We start from the raw sequence: 16,407 nt of genomic DNA on the forward strand, positions 1-16,407 counted from the left end.
GGGGGACTGTTGGAGGAGGTACCCGCCACCGCCTCATCCGGGGAGGAGGATGATGAGACCCCAGGCACGATAGTGTCCAACTGAGGGTCTTCCTCAGCCCTCGCCTCTGCCTCCGGAGCCACAGCGGAGTCCTGCTGTTTGGGCCCTTCGTCCCCTTCCGGGGAGGGAGGGGGGCGAGACAAGGAGGCTTCAGGGGCCCTACGCTCCGCAGTCGCCGGTCTAGCAGGGAGCTGCTGGGGGCCCTGGGCCTGATGGTATGCCCAGGGTGTCCAGAATCCCCACTGTTGTGGGCCTTGGTCTTGCAGCGGCGGATCACCGAACAGCGCTGCCTGCCGGTCGGTGCCCAGCGCATACCCGCTGTCCGTCTGGGAAGATACGGACGGCTGTCTCGAGGGCCATGGTGGGGCCGACCCCGGATGGTAAGGGTCTGCGCGGGCCGGCACGGAGGATCGTCTCGGTGCCGGGGACCGGTGCCGGGAGTCATATCGGTGCCGGGACCGGGATCGGGACCGGGATCTATCACGGTGCCGGGATCCTGATCGGTACCGGGTGCCGCTTCGGTACCGGGACCTGCCACCAGCTCGGTGCCGGGAGGTCGACCGGGACCTGCCACCAGCTCGGTGCCGGGAGGTCGATCGGGACCTACCACCAGCTCGGCGCCGGGAGGTCGACCGAGACCGGGACCTGCCACCAGCTCGGTGCCGGGAGGTCGACCGGTGCGGCGAGTAGCGTCGGGACCTGCTCCTGGAGTCGCGGTGCCGGTGTCGCCGACTGGAGCCTGACCGCGACCGTCTCGATGCCGACCGTTGCCGCGAGTGCGACCAGTACCGCTGAGGGGAGCGGTGCCGGGACTGCGAGCGACGTCGGGATCTGGAGTGCCCAAGACGTCGGGACCTGGATGGCGAACGACTGTCTCTGGGCGGCGCCGACAGCATGGGCTTGCCTCTGGACACAACCCGCACCGGAGGTACCGGGGGTGGCAGCCGAGTGGGCTCAGTCAGGGCAATAAGGTCCCGAGCCGAGGCGAAGGTCTCCGGTGTGGACGGGACCACTATCTCAACCCCAGATCTCATGGGGGAGCTCGGCGGCAACGGACTCAACGGACCCGCCGGGCCCGGAGTCAACGGTGCTGACGGTGCCGGCGGCGCCGCGGCCGATGTCGAGGCCGGGCGCTCAAGCCGGGTCTGCCTGGCCGGAGTATCAGACTTCGACAGCCTTGGCTCTGATTCCGGTGCCGGAGAAGGTCGGTGCCGGGGAGTCTTCTCGGTGCCGGAGCGATCCGGTGCCGGTGCCGATACCACGGCCTGCGAAGAGTTCGTAGCCTCTGATCCCTCTCCTTTTTTGTCCTCGGCTTAAAAGCCTTACAGATGCGGCACTTGTCAGATCTGTGCGATTCCCCGAGGCACTTCAGGCACGCTTCGTGGGGATCGCTGGTAGGCATGGGCTTCTTGCAGGCCGCACACTGTTTGAAGCCCGGCGAAACAGGCATGAGCCTGGCGCCGGGTGCCGGGAAGGGCTAAGACCCCGGCAAAGAACTACTTAACAACTATTTAACTAAACTATCTACTTAACAAACTAATTAACAACTATATGGAACTAGAGATAACGATAGACAAGCGATAGAGATACTAGGAGAGCTAGGGACGTGGAGGACAGCTAAGCCGCGCTCCACAGTTCCAACGACCGACACGGCGGTAAGAAGGAACTGAGGAGCGGGCGGGCCGGCAGGGGTATATATAGAGCGCCATGGCGGCGCCACTCTAGGGGGCGACCTGCCGGCCCACTGGAGTTGCTAGGGTAAAAAAGTTTCCGACGAACGTGCACGCGCGGCGCGCACACCTAACTGGAATGGATGTGAGCAATCACTCGAAGAAGAATATATTTTTTTCATCTGTACAATCTGCACAAAAAGTATAAACTATGTGAGGGAGGAGGGCACCGCACATACTATATGTATTTAAAACTGCTCACTAGGATAGTCTCAAGAGAGAAACATCTCATTTGCATGTAGGCCCATGCGAAAAGCCACAAGGATATAGTGTTACTCTAGCACATCTCATTATCATACTGTATAAACAATATAGTGCAGCACTCAATCTAAAAGAGCAACTTACACAACCTGCCAGTTTAGTTCACTTTAAACTGAATAAAGAGGCTTCTTAAAAATGAGGGATTCATTGCTCGTTACACTCAATGGGCCTGCCTGCCTAGCATTCATATCATCAAATGTTGTAAAATGTAAATGAATGTAAATATAGAAAAGGGGTTTCTGAAGGGCAGAATTTAATTCATAAGGCTAATTAGTTACCAGATTTCTTGTGAATTTGAAGTTTAGCTTCAGACAGGCAGAAGTAGAAACTTTTCATATGATATATATCCAACATATTAATTAGGAATAGGTAGATCTGAAGACACTGGTATATGACTAAAGATTAGGCAGCATGTACGGTACTTTAGAAGCGATACAAGAAGGGAGCCAAGACAGTTGAATTCATGAATAAAATACATTCAGGAATGTGTATGAGTTTAAAATTATCTTAAACATCTAGCTCTTTATACAGATTAATTAAAAAATAACATGCAATTCAGTCCATCAGCAGGCTTTCATACAAATGATTACAGATTATCACTTGACAAAGCCTTGATTCTAAGCAATGTCCTACTCACAAATACCACACGATTAAGGACACATTATAGTCATGGGCATTATTAGTAAAAGTCATGGACAGGTCACAGGCAATAAACAAAAATTCACGGCCCATGACCTGTCCATGATTTGTACTATATATCCCTGACTAAATCTTGCGGGGGCATCCCAGGGGTGCTGTGAGTGCTTGGGGGGGTGTATGCCGGTCTGGGGACCACCTTGGGTGCTCTGCGGGGAGCAACCCAGGACTCCCGCTGGTGCTGAGGGGTGGGGGTGGTGGGGCTGGCAGGCTCCTTACCTGGCTCTGCGCGGCTCCCCAGAAGCAGCAACACATTCCTCCATCAGCTCCTAGGCGGAGGTGAGGCCAGGCAGCTCTGCGCATGGCCTCCTTCCCAAGCTCCGCAGCTCCCAAAGGCCTAACTATTTCTAAAACTTCCGGATAGTACATTTTCTGCTCTCTTCTGTGCACCTAAGCAATGTTTGTTTTTTTTTAAGATCCAGAAAATGTGCCTTTTTGCTGTATAAATGATGTTACATTACCTCCTAATAACTGTTATTAATCCCTGTGCCACCAATAGCCTATTTTTTCACTCTCAGAACTCCATGGTGTTTTAAACTAAAAAACAAACGTGCCTTTGTGGTATTTTAAACAGTTTTTGTAATAGTTTTAAAACAAACAAAGAAAACCTCTCTCTCAAAATACCATCAAAAATAAATGACAGTACACATTGCTCACATATAACATGATATTTCCCTTTGCCTTCATTACACTTTTCTCTAAATTTAATAGAAATGTTACTTTTCTAGTGAGAACAACCATTTGAGATATGTTTACATGCTAATAACTAGAGCAAACAGCTCATATATTTACAGCTAGTAGGGATGCAACATACCCTTCTTTGTAGTGTTTCACATGAACCAGCTTAATTTTACTACTACAGCACAATTAAGTGCTGAACTGGTAACTTGCAATAACAATGCCAAACAAATGCCTGTGTTAGCAAGCAGTATAATAAGGTTTGCTACATGATTATTTGGATATAAAGTAATTGCTCCTATAGTTTGGTGCTATGGAAAACAGATAAGACTGGAATGCTTCAAAATCCACTTATATGAATGTTTTGGAAAGCAAATTCCAAATCCTTTAGCATTTACATAAACAATTTCGTTTGTGTTGTTCAATGTATATTTGGTGCTCTTATTTTTTAAAAGTGTTTAAGGAGTTGAAGCATAAGTCAAACTTTAGAAGCACTTAGTACATATGACAACTTAATCTCATCTAAAATAAAATAGAGTAATGACTTTTTGTTGCTAAGGGTAATGGGTCAACTATTGTGCTGATTCCATCTCATGAAAATATATTGGACCCGGTCCTTAGATACACTGAGCTGAGTGAAAGGGGTGTCAGCTAGTGCAAAATTAGGCGCTGCTGTTTGCATGCACTTTACTCCTATGCGTACAACAAACTGATTCTGATGTTTAACAATTCTTTATATAGGTATGTGTATATATATTCATTTATATTACGATGTCATGGATCTACTTAACATTAGCGATTTATCTAACCATGAAAATATGGCTAATTTTACACAATACTACAAATATTCAGTGTGAGACTGCATGGGAGATTTTACTCTAGCCATCAAAAAAAACTAAACAATTTTAAATAAATAGTGGAAACCCCATTGTTTGGGACATGTAAAACTAGACTGAGTATGGTACTGGAAAATATACTGTGAGGGATAATCCTGAGCTGACTTCTCTTTCACTTCTATTTTCTATCATCCGACTGTATATGAATGAGTAATTTACAACTCCTATGTTCTTACAACACAACCTTACTAATGCTACTTCTACGACACATACCCACACTAGCTTTAATCTAGCTAGCTCACAATAGGACTGAGTTGGGGTGGTGCGGGCTTCAGCATGGACTGCACAAAAAGAATGCACCTAGGTGAGGTCATGCAGGCTTGTGCATCTTCACTGCTATTTTTAGTGAGCAAGGTAGATTACACCTAATGCAGGTTCATCGACGTGAGCTGCAAATCACACCCCTAGCTATAGTGAAGACATAGCCTGAGACAAGTAGTTTTCACAGCAGTAAAAAAAAGGCTTCCAGAAAATATGTGCATATTACTACTACTAATAATCATGAAGCACTGAATTAGCTGAATGTCAGTAGTCACAGTTTTGTGAAAAGTGCATTAGTTACAGAGCAAGGCCCTGACCCTGCTGTGAGCTCTGCACCAGTGGACCCCTGAACCTGCACTGAAGTCATGGAAGCAAGGGTCCGTCCATCAGAACAGAACAAATTGCAGATCAAGGCTATAACTTGCTAAGTGGTGGGCAACAGATGCACACAACAAGCTGGGGAGAAATGGATTTCCCTCTAAATTATTTTTATTTTAAAAAAGAAAGTGTTATTGCTTAACCAAAACTCACTTTGATGTCACAGATGCCTCCTAAAATCGGGCTAGTTCATTGAAAAGATCTGCTTTTATACAAAGGTGTAAATTCATCCCCAAATGAAGCCAGCAGAAGTGCATAAGGATAAATTTGGCTCAGGAAATTAATTTTTGCTGTAGGTGAGGGTCTAGAATATGACAACACATCTTCTAATGGTCAGAAAACAAGCTTCATGATTTATATCTTTGTAGGTAATTCATCACAAAATTTAATATTTTACAAGCTAAATAAAGGATGGAATTATAAAATGTATTCTCATGTTTGCTACAGAGAGCAGTTTGCCGTTTAATATCCATTCAGTCTGACTAAAAAATATTTGCAATAGTCGTGACAGCAACAAGAGCCTGTGCACTTTAGAGGGTTTCCTTTAATGAGATTATTAGGCACTTTGAAAGCTATACTGTCAAAATGCAGAAGCTGCAATTTTGTATCATTTTGATCTGCTAGTTCTTTTAGCCTGAGATAACCTGAGTTGTCATAGCTACTTACAGATGCCTATGGCAGGCAGGGGTGCTGGAACAATTTGTATAGTGGGGGTGCTGAGAGCCACTGAATCAAACTGTAAACCTTGTATATGATGGAAACCACTTCAAGCCAGAGGGTGGGGCAGCATCCCTAGTTCCAGCACCTAGGATGGCAGGTCTGACTTCTGCTTGACATATCTGAAGAGTAGCTTGCTTGAATAGAGCAGAAAATAAGATCTCGTTTGGTAAATATTAGTATTTTACATAATTCGTGCTTCCATCACTCCTTGTACATACTATCTGTCTATCTAATTACACTCTAATATTTACTTAATGAATGAATAAAATGAGGGAGCAGGTTCACACAAACCTGTTTCTGTCATTCAGGGATGGTCAGACTAGAGCCTTAGGCTACGTCCAGACAACCCGCCGTATCGGCGGGTTAAAATCAATTGCTCGGGGATCAATATATTGCGTCTCATCTAGACGCGATATATCGATCCCCAAGCGCGCTTATATCGATTCCGGAACTCCATCAACCCCAACGGAGTTGCGGAATCGACAGGGAGAGCCGCGAACATCGATCCCGCGCGGTGAGGACGGGTGAGTAATCCGATCTTAGATATTCGACTTCAGCTACGTTATTTACGTAGCTGAAGTTGCGTATCTAAGATCGATTTCCCCCCGTAGTGTGGACCAGCCCTTAGGGATCTAATTTGTTTATAAGCAGATATATTAACATTCATGATTTTTCTCATTTTACAAAATACCCTGTAGTGTTGGTATTCATATGTACAGTAATCTATTATGCAATATTCAGATTGTATAGTATGATATATTCCTGTCTTCAACAAGTAGACATAGGTTACATTTGTCAACTAAAGACACAACTAAATGTATATGTGAAAATATATGAATTTGGACTTCTTGCATCAAAAATACAGTTGACACCAGCAAGCCAAGAAGGAATTTTCCATTTGTATTTATGTGTTCACAATATAAGTATGGGTTTTTATTTTAATACTTTAAATGGTATTTTTGGTTTCCTTAGGAGTTCATTTATTTAATTCAGAAAGTACTAATCTGAGTATAACATATCTTGAGAATGTTAATAGCAATATAACAATAAATAATTAGAGACATCTGATTAGGCAATTATAGCTATGAATCCATACACAGTGCATCTGAAATTAACAATATAGATAAAAACTTAACACTACTTCCTAATATGTATTTGATATGCACAAACAGATTTCCATATGGTCAGAGCTGTCATTTTACAACTAGATTTTCTGAAACTCAGCAAAGCACATACCACACATTAAGAGCTACCAGCCAGTTTTATGCCGTCTCTCTCTGGAAAAAACCCCTGCAACAATAATTGAAAATGGGAAATGAAGTGGACCTGATTCTCGCTTCATTTTACATGGCTTTTACACCCAGTGTAATTTCACTGAATTCAATATTTTTCATCCTCTAATAACTTAAGTGGTTGAAGGGATTTATTCTCCAGAAGAAAGAATCTCAGAATGATGCTAGCATCAGGGTTTGGCTTTTGGCATGGCTGTATCTTGAAAATTTCCTCATCTCAGAACTGGTCAGTCAGAAGGACCCACTAGCAGAGTTGTCTGAGCATCAGATAAGAAATATCCAGCCTTGCTTGAATCACAGATTTGACTCATGGTAGGATCAGCCTAGCTATGTATCCTTTATAAGATGAGCTCCAATTTGATGCCTGAGGGTTTTTTAGACGAGGGCTTATGAACCAAGGCTGTTCTGCCTTGGCATCAAAGATGCCATGGCACTTGTCACAAGGGCAAGGATTTCTACTGGGGTAAAACATTCCCACCCTTGCTCCCTGTGTTGTGCACAATGCTACTGTGCTATCTTCCTAGTTGCTGCTATCTACCCTGTGGGTGGTTGCATTTCAGTGGTGCTCTGCGTAGATGGATCATATAGTACTTTGGGAGCCTTTTGGAGAAGGGCACTATATAAGTAAGTTGTTATTATGAATGTCATCTGCAGGTGAAACTGAAAGAAGTCAGCACTACTGATAGCTTTGATGACTTTTAAATGGAGATGCTGAAATATGCAATCTAACACTACTTTTTATTGAACAGGGGGAAACCTTTATACCATCTAGGTGAAGAATCACAATGTTACTTTTATAAATATTAAATTCCATGAAAGTTAATAAAACTCTCTGCCCTCCCTAGCTCCTGTGTCCATATACCCTTTTCTGTTGCAGGAAAGCCAATTAAAATATTTAAAGTAGCTACACTTAAAAAGGAGTAAATGTGCCTCATGCATTGCACAGACTGGATGGACAAGGGGGAAGAATTAAGATTGTGTGGACAACCATAAATCTTTCAAATCCTAACATCTAAGTGCTTGACTTTTCAACCTAACTTTCATTCTTTTAACAAAGTTTTTTTGCATGTATACATACAATTTTAAGTTAAGTGCCTCTTTCTATCTAGGTACTTATATTGTGCTGATCACCATACTGTCTGAGTACCTTTCACTCATATGTGCCAGCAATCATTAATGTGTTGCTATGGGGACTAGAGAAGGGGAAATGTTAAGAAATGTATTTGTATAATATTTATAAATACAATGAGAGACTTTTAAAAGGAATCATTTAACTTATCATAGTATTAGCCTCAATCCTGAGCTGTGCTGAGTATAAGGAGAAGTAGAGGTGGCAGAAAATTTAAGATCAGCAGTTTCCCCAGGAAATGGGAACAGCACCAACAGCAGTACAATTATATTGCCTGGTGATAATTCTGTGTCCTATCATATCTTTTAATAGGCATACGTAGAAGTCGTCTTGTGGTTACTAGTTACTTATGTATTCTTACAGCTAAAGAAATACAATTTGAGAAGTTAAGTGACCCTAAGGATGCATTAGGAGTGATCCAGAACGAATGGCCCAGGATAGAGGACTCTGGAGATCCAACAGGTCAACAGGAATAAAACTCCCTAGGTACATAAATAAACATAGTAAAATCAATATACTGTCTGGTAAAAGAAACAATATTTAAATATTGCTTTGGTTGTGGTACAGATTTATGAAAGCTCAATTACTACCACCGCTCACTTTATAGAAGGATCCCCTCCTGCAGAAATATATTGACTTCTTACTAATGCAATGGTGCTTCGATTCACATGCTGATGAAAAATATTTTGTAAATCTTTAAGAAAGATTTTCCATATTATGATCTAATGTCTATCATCAGGTCCATGGCTTGGATGAAAAGATGTTAATGGCTGTATTTTTTGTTCTGAATTATGCAGAGAGGGAATTCATGGGACTCTCATGCCAAGTTTTATATTCTGGAACATCTGCTTCCTGTCTACATGGAGATGAAAAGATCTCCAGAAAAGGGCTCAGAATAGGTGACATTAAGTATTATCCAACGTTACCTAAACAGGCAAGTCTGCCAAAACCACTTATAAAATATATTATGATTGCCTATTTATATCTCACTCAAACATGCAGTTGATTGAATCACACACAAATGCTGGCAAGACTGAGATGTTCTTGTTGACAATCATTCTGCAGTCACCATACATGTGAGTCAAACATTGATGAACAGGTACCTACAAGTAATTAGTAGTGCTAAGTGACACATACTACTTGAGAGAGCTCTTCTTTGAGGAAGAGGTTAAAATACAGACAAGGAACTACAATGCTCTGACATTGCTATGTCAAAACACACATTTAAAAACACTTTAATAAACCCCTCAGATCTTGTATTTGATGGGGTGTATAGACTCCACACAGAGGAGCAAGGTACCAGAGAGGCACAGGAGGCAAGGCTAGCCACGCCCCTGTGGCCTTGTCAATCACATATGATAGGCAGGAGGCCTTTAAAAGGGAGAAAAGTGCAGTCAGCAAGGGTGGGAAGGGAAGGAGCAGGACTGCCAAGCAGGAGACTGCTGGCATGATCCCAGGAGCGACAGGGAGAACTTCCATCCAGAAGATCTTCATCCCAACCCTATAGGGTATGCAGTGAACTCCCAGGGAGAGACTTAAGGAGACCCACAAGGGGTAGGGGTCCCTTGTAAGAAGTTAGGAACTAGGGCCAGTGCTGGAGGCAACCAGTGCAAGTAACTGGGTGTGGTCAGGTTCTCCCACCATCTGGGAGACAAACCTCAGGGGACTCCTTTACACCACACAATAAAGTATAATAGAGACAGTGCGTTAGTAACTGTTGCTCAGGATTTTCAGTTAGGAATTTAAGAACAAGAGAGAGATTCAGAAAATAACAGTGAGAGAGGAAAATATAATGGTTACTAAAAGATGAGATCTCACAGCTTTAATTTGACATAACCCTCCCTTTTTCCAATACAGATCTGTGCATTCATCCATATCCAAAAGTCTTGCATAAAATTTCAAACTATTATTACCCAGCACTCTCATAAAGTTATTAAATTGTCTGCTATGAAATACAGTCATGCAGAAAGAAACCAACTAATGATCAGTTTTATATTTTAACTGGAATGTACTGTATGTCTGTGCATGCTTTAAACACAGATAAATTCTAAAGAAATCAAGCTTTCTGTGCTGAAGTCAAAACAGTGAAAATAATGTATTCTCCCTTAGATAAAGTTGGCAAAAGCTTTCGCTGCTGGTTAATGAAATTCCATCCCATACTAGTGAAGAACACTTACTAGACTAATATACTTTCTTTCAGCAATTTATTTCCTCTCTTCTTAGAAGTATATTTAATATATCTGATGAATCTCTTGCTAACAAAAGTCAGCTTACAAAATATAGATAGCAAAGTCTTCACTTATTTCCATTGTTTCAATGGCTTAAGTAGCATGTTGGAAATCAGAAAATTGACTTTCTAGTAATAGCAATTGTGTGAACATGTAACTAATGGAATATCTCCCCAGATTAGGAATTTTGTGGCATAGGGAAACAAAAGAATCTTCAATTTGTTGCCTATGTGTAAATTAGAACAGATCTAGCACCACATATTTCCGAACCTCTGCATAGATATCTATGATAGTTACATTTGTGTATATTTTGTAAAATGCAAACACAGAGTAACACAGAAACACCACACTCGAATTACCTTTCCTGGTGAAGATAACCTGTAACTGGTTAATCATCAAAAACCTCACACTGTTTTATTTTGGTGACATCTGCCTAACTTGTTACTGAAAGTGTGGAATGTAATTGTCTAATGCAAACAGGAAAATCTTACTTTGTCAGCAACAGTGCTATTATTCATTCTATAAATATTTCATTTTCTATATTAACACCACTGAGGGCACTGAATTCAAACCTCGAACCCTTATTCTCATGGAGTATTGCTTAACCCTGTGAGAATAGTCTACCATGCAGTTTCTCCCATCACCTAACTCCTGCATGGTGGCAACACTCACAGGATGGTGTTCAGCTGTCTGAGTGGTTGTGCAGGGGTGCCACTCCTGGGTGCTGCAGAACTGGTCTCAGCTGCAGTCTATGCAGGCCTGGTGCAGAAGGCCAATTCAGGGGTGGGGTGAGATGAGACACAATGGTGAGCTGTGGGAGGGGCTGTGGATAGGCATTTATGCTGCTCCATTGCGCCCAGGGCTCTGTTAGGGTTGCCAGGGTCCAGTTTTCGACCAGAATGTGTGGTCAGAAAGGGATCCTGGTGGGGCCACTAAAACTCCGGCTGGCCACAATGGCTGGCTCCGCATGGCTCCTGGAATGGCCAATGGGAACTGTGACTAATGGGAGCTGCAGGGGTGGTGCCTGCAGATGGGGGCAGCCATAGAGCTTCCTGGCTGTCTCTGCGCCTAGGTAGAGGGACATGGCAGCTGCTTTCAGGAGCAGCGGGAGGTAAGTGCTGGCTGGAGCTTGCACTCCGAACCTCCTCCCATGCCCCAATCCCCTGCCCCAGCCTTGAGCCCCATCCCCTGCTCAAACTCCCCCCTGGAGCCTGCACGTCCTCCCACACCTCAACCCCCTGCCCCAGCCCCGAGCTCCTTCCCACACTCCAAACCCCTCGGTCCACTGCCCAGAGCCCCCTCTTGCACCCCAACCTCTCACATCTGGCCCCACCCCAGAGCCTGCACCCCCAGCTGAAGACCTCAGCCACACCCCCCATCCACCTGCCCCAGACCTGAGCCCCTTTCTGCACCAAAAGTCCCTTCCGGAGCCTGCACCCCACACCCCCTTCCACACCCCAACCCCCTTCCACACTCCAAACCCTAGCCCCAGCCCAGATCCCCTTCCTGCACCCCAAATCCCTCATACCTGGTCCCCATTGTGGAGCCCCACCCCCAGCTGGAGCCCTCAGCCCCCTCATCTCCCCTGTCCCAGCCCTGAGCCCCTCCTGCACCTCAAACCCCTCATTTCTGGCCTTACCCCGGAGTCTGCATCCCAGTCCAGAGCCTGTACCCACTCCCATACCTCAATCCCCTCCCCAGCCTGAGCCCCCTCCCACATTCTGAATCCCTCAGCCCCACCTCCAGCCCCAAACCCCCTCCTGCACCCCAAACTGCTCATCCCCAGCCCCATTCCAGAGCCTGCACCACCAGCCAGAGCCCTCACCCCCTCCCACACCCCAACCCTCTGCCCCAGCCCGGTGAAAATGAGAACATGAGTGAAGATGGCAGAAAGCGAGTGACTGAGGGACAGGGGATGGAGTGAGTGGGGTGGGGCCTCAGAGAAGGGGCGGGACGGAGTGGGCAAAGGTGTTCGGCAACACTGCGCTTAGTACAACTGACAAAGAGAGGCTACGGCTGTTATTCCATCCCACAAGCTGGAATGGCAGCTGGGTGTGGCGGAGGGTGCTGTACAGTAGCCCTTCTGGCCTCGAGGTGTGTGGGAATTTCCACTCTTCAACCTCCTCCTTCAAGGTTTACCCTAAGAAAGCAGGCATTGGGGTGATGCAGGAGGAAAATGCAAGAAAATGACAGCTCAAGAAACATCTTGGGCCTACGGCTTATCTTCATTTTCTTAGGAAAAGAGAAAAAACCCAAGCAGTAATAAAAGGGAACAGGGAAGGTTTGGGTTGTATAGCACTGTGTGTGTGAGAGCAGCATGGGATCTCTGCTCTTTTACACTAACGTTTTAAACACCAAGGGCCAAATCCCAAGGTCTTCACTCAGTTTTTACTCAGTCTGAACTTCTTTGGACTCCTCAATAAGGACTTGAAGTCTTGGCCCATAATATCTAATTGTTAAATCTTGGTAATTTTGTAGGTAAAAAGGGAAATATCTACAATTTGAAACAAAGTTAAATATCTTACCTTTACAAAAGTGGACAACAGTGGCCTCCGGCTCCCTCTGGAGCTGGACCGTGAGGCATTTTTTGCCGAGCTCATCTCCTTCTCATACCTGGCAATTCCTTCTTGAGTTTCTCTCTCCGTTGCTGGTCTGCAACTAGGAAAGAAAAAACCAAATAAAATTAGTGAGGTTTTAAAGGAACGTTACTGAATCCTTCTCTCTAAATGCATTCCTTGTGTGGCCTTTCACTCACTCAGAAAAGTAAAATGTTGTCAGTGTTCCAGTTTGAACATGCTGTAAGCATGAAAAATAACTCCTATTGTCAAAAGGAAATATTAAAAATTATGTTGCTTCCTTTAGGGTTAGAAATTTTAAGTTCTACAACTACAAAAAAATTCAGTGGAACTGGAAGGCCAACTTCAGTGATATGAGAGTCTACTCGAAAATACATTGCACTGTTCCCATCCATACAGCATTAAGAACCCTTCCAATTTTAATCCTGCTGAACAACAGTATTGAAATTTTTAGTGAAAAACAACATCATTTGTAAATGTTAAATCTTGATAAATTTATATGTACAAAGGGAACTGCAGGACTCAAAAAATTCAGGGTCAAGCTCTGGAAAAAAGTAGAAAGGCCCCCAAAATGGGCACACAAATAACACTGTAAAAGCAGCAAATTACATGTCAGGACCATGAATAGTCTAGGTAGGGTCTGTGTGGACGGGCCATTGCTGGATCAGGAGGGAAGAATCAGATAAGCTACTGAACCCTGGTCCAAATACCTCTCTAGAGCAGAAGATTGGCAAAGTGTCTATGCCATCAAGATATTGTGGGGGGGAGCTGAGGGAAGGGAAGGAGCCATGGCTTGCTGCAACATGGCCCTTTGTTCTTAATGTTACAAAGCTTTTCATGAGCATTCTAGCTGCACAGTGGGGTGTCACAAACTCTGAACGTTAATGAGATTCATAAAGCTGCATGTCCCAGTGTAGATAGCCTGAACCAAAAACTCCAACATACTCATTTCCAAATGTGAATAAAGAGACTGTACTGAAGATAGACACTTGTAAAATGCATGCAAATAGGACCCAGTTTTACCCTCAGCCGCATGGGCACAACTCTCATTGACTTCATTTGAGTTCAGTGCATTTCTCCACTGCATGAACAGTCTGCCTGAAGCAACCCAGAAGACCACCTTAAACCAATTTCTGCCTTATCTACCCCATACTGAATTTAGCTCATACTCTGCTAGGCCCCAATCCACAGAGACTTAACTTTACACAAGAAATTAGTGGTATTAGACAGCACTTCGGTGATGTTCTCAGCTTTTGCAGAAGAACCACAGGAATCAGAGGGTCAGAACTCAGGTTTTAGAGGGTCTTCAATTCACCTTTAAAATGTATTCTTCTGTATGTATTAATCCTACAGATAGTCGTTAATGACTTGCAAAAACAAATATGTATTAGTTTTATTAAAAATTTCAGTCCTCCTCAAAGTCAGGTGCTGGTGCTTTTCAGATGTAATGTTCTTGCTCTCATTCCTCAGCCAAATGCCCTTTTCTGTTTCTTTTAATTCTTACAGTTGACATGGAAGATGCAAAGGAATTGCTTCTACAGCCGCTAATTGCTGCAGCCTTTTCTGTTAAGAGTGCTTTATGTTATACATTGACCTTTATTAGTGAAAATCCATCCTGTGAAGAATGTAAGCAGTTTGATGCTAAATACTGTAAATCAGAACTAAAACATGACTACTCTAATTTATTGGAGTTGCCAATCGCATGGGTCCTAACTCACAGTAGAAGCATCTGAAAAATAACTAAAGGTCTTAAGAACCCAGTCCAGCAGAAGCAGATAGCCTGTGTGTGCCTGATCCAAATAATCACTCAGGGTATGTCTACACTACAAACTTAAGTCAACCTATATTAGGTTGACTTATCACCACTGCAGTAGTTACTGTGGTGGTGCATGTGTCCTCACCAGGAGTGCTTCCACTGAGCAAATGGGCAGTGTGGTGAGCTGAGAGCATGGTCTCTCTGCTTCGCTGGCAGCTCCCCTGACAGTAGCCTGGCTGCCCCCCATGGCCCCATTCCCTGCTGTTTACCTGCCCTCCCCCATACCCGCCAGACACTGTGTTGCCCTAACTACACCCAACATCAGCCCTACACCTCTCAAGGAGGTGGAGTTATATGTCTGTGTAGTACGGCACTTATATCAGGGGGGAGAAAGGCTGTAGTGTAGATACTGACATAATTAGGACAACATTAGCTGTCTTATGTCAACTTAACTGTGTAGTGTAGACCAGCCTTCTGACTATGCTAATATAGCTGGTGTGTTGGAGGCTGCAAAATGCATTCTTTGCCTGCTGCTCAGATACTATTGAGATGAGCATTGTACAAATGCCTAGAGAGAGGGAGACAGATAGAATGATAGGATACTATCACCTGTAAATACAGACTGAAGAAATCAGTTCAGCCTCTACAAGGAGTTTAGATCTCTTTACCTTTTATAAGTTCTGTCAGATATGGCTCAGAAGAAACCTACTTTCCCTCTCCAGCACAAGCCCAGTATTTAAGTCACAGGGAATATTTTACATTGATTCTTCTTCTGTGTCCATATAATACACATTGGCCTTGACGCTGCAAAGCTTGTGTGTTCCTACTCCCTTACTCACAAATGCTCAGGAGGAGAATAGGTATGTCTGAGAAGACATGGACTTGAGCAAAATATTCAATATTAATGAGATTCTTAGCTGCACACTCTTCTTAGGCCTCACTCCTGACACTAGGGAAGAGTATCCGAGCAACTGTGCATCAGTATCAACATTAATGAAGGATCAGAATCTTCTACTTCCTTGTCCTAATCATCACTTTTTATCTTGCATTTATATGCTGCAGTAGGATAGACTACTCTGGCACCCCTCTGAGGAGAGGATGGGTGCTGCTCCTGTTTCAGCCTCGAGGGCACAGTCTTCTGCCTGTGCTGTTCATGGTATCTGCCCCCTTACAAAGGGCATGGGAGTGATAAAGTAGTCCAAATAAAAAGGCAGTATGCTTCAGCAGCCCACAAAGGGCAGAGTCCTGGGCCTTTGGGAAGACAAAAATAAAAGAACTAGCTCCTCTCCTTTCTGAGAGGGCCCAGGAGGCCAGGCTCTGAACCATTTCCTCAATCAACAACCCCCTGCTTCCAGGGGACGGAGTGCTCGAGTTGCAGTCCTGCTCCTTCAGAATGTCAAGCTGGACTAAGCAGGGACCCTCCCTTTTAAGGATCTGCCCATCTCCAGACTTGATAAGGCCTCACCGGTGTGCTGGACTGGGATTGACTGTGCACAGAGGAGCTCTTTAACCCTTTCCTGACTGGAGTAGCGATCTGCCCCAACATGTTTGCAATATTTCACATCTGAGCAGTAAGGATTGAGCCCACTAAGGGTATCTCAGATCAAATCAAATAAATGGACAGATTCTGGGGAAGGGCAGGGGGAAGGAGACAAAGGGAGTGGCCAAAGTATCTCTGGCTATTCCCAGCTGCCCAAATGATCCCTTTGGGCTACAGGCAGCTAGATGTAAATTTCTGGGTACTGTAAAAACTTTCCCCTCACTGAC

The 16,407-nt window shown here is 44.3% G+C and overlaps 1 protein-coding gene across 1 annotated transcript in view; it reads right to left on the bottom strand.

Annotated features, from left to right (window-relative positions):
• The window catches only part of SPATA7 (spermatogenesis associated 7), a 96,257-nt gene that overhangs the window by 37,004 nt on the left and 42,846 nt on the right, over nucleotides 1-16,407 (bottom strand). The window contains 2 exon segments of the mRNA XM_030558969.1: nucleotides 12,834-12,928; nucleotides 12,931-12,966. Coding sequence (XP_030414829.1) covers nucleotides 12,834-12,928; nucleotides 12,931-12,966 — 131 coding nt within the window.

Source organism: Gopherus evgoodei, chromosome 4 (genome assembly GCF_007399415.2).
Source record: "Gopherus evgoodei ecotype Sinaloan lineage chromosome 4, rGopEvg1_v1.p, whole genome shotgun sequence".
NCBI lineage: Eukaryota > Metazoa > Chordata > Testudines > Testudinidae > Gopherus > Gopherus evgoodei.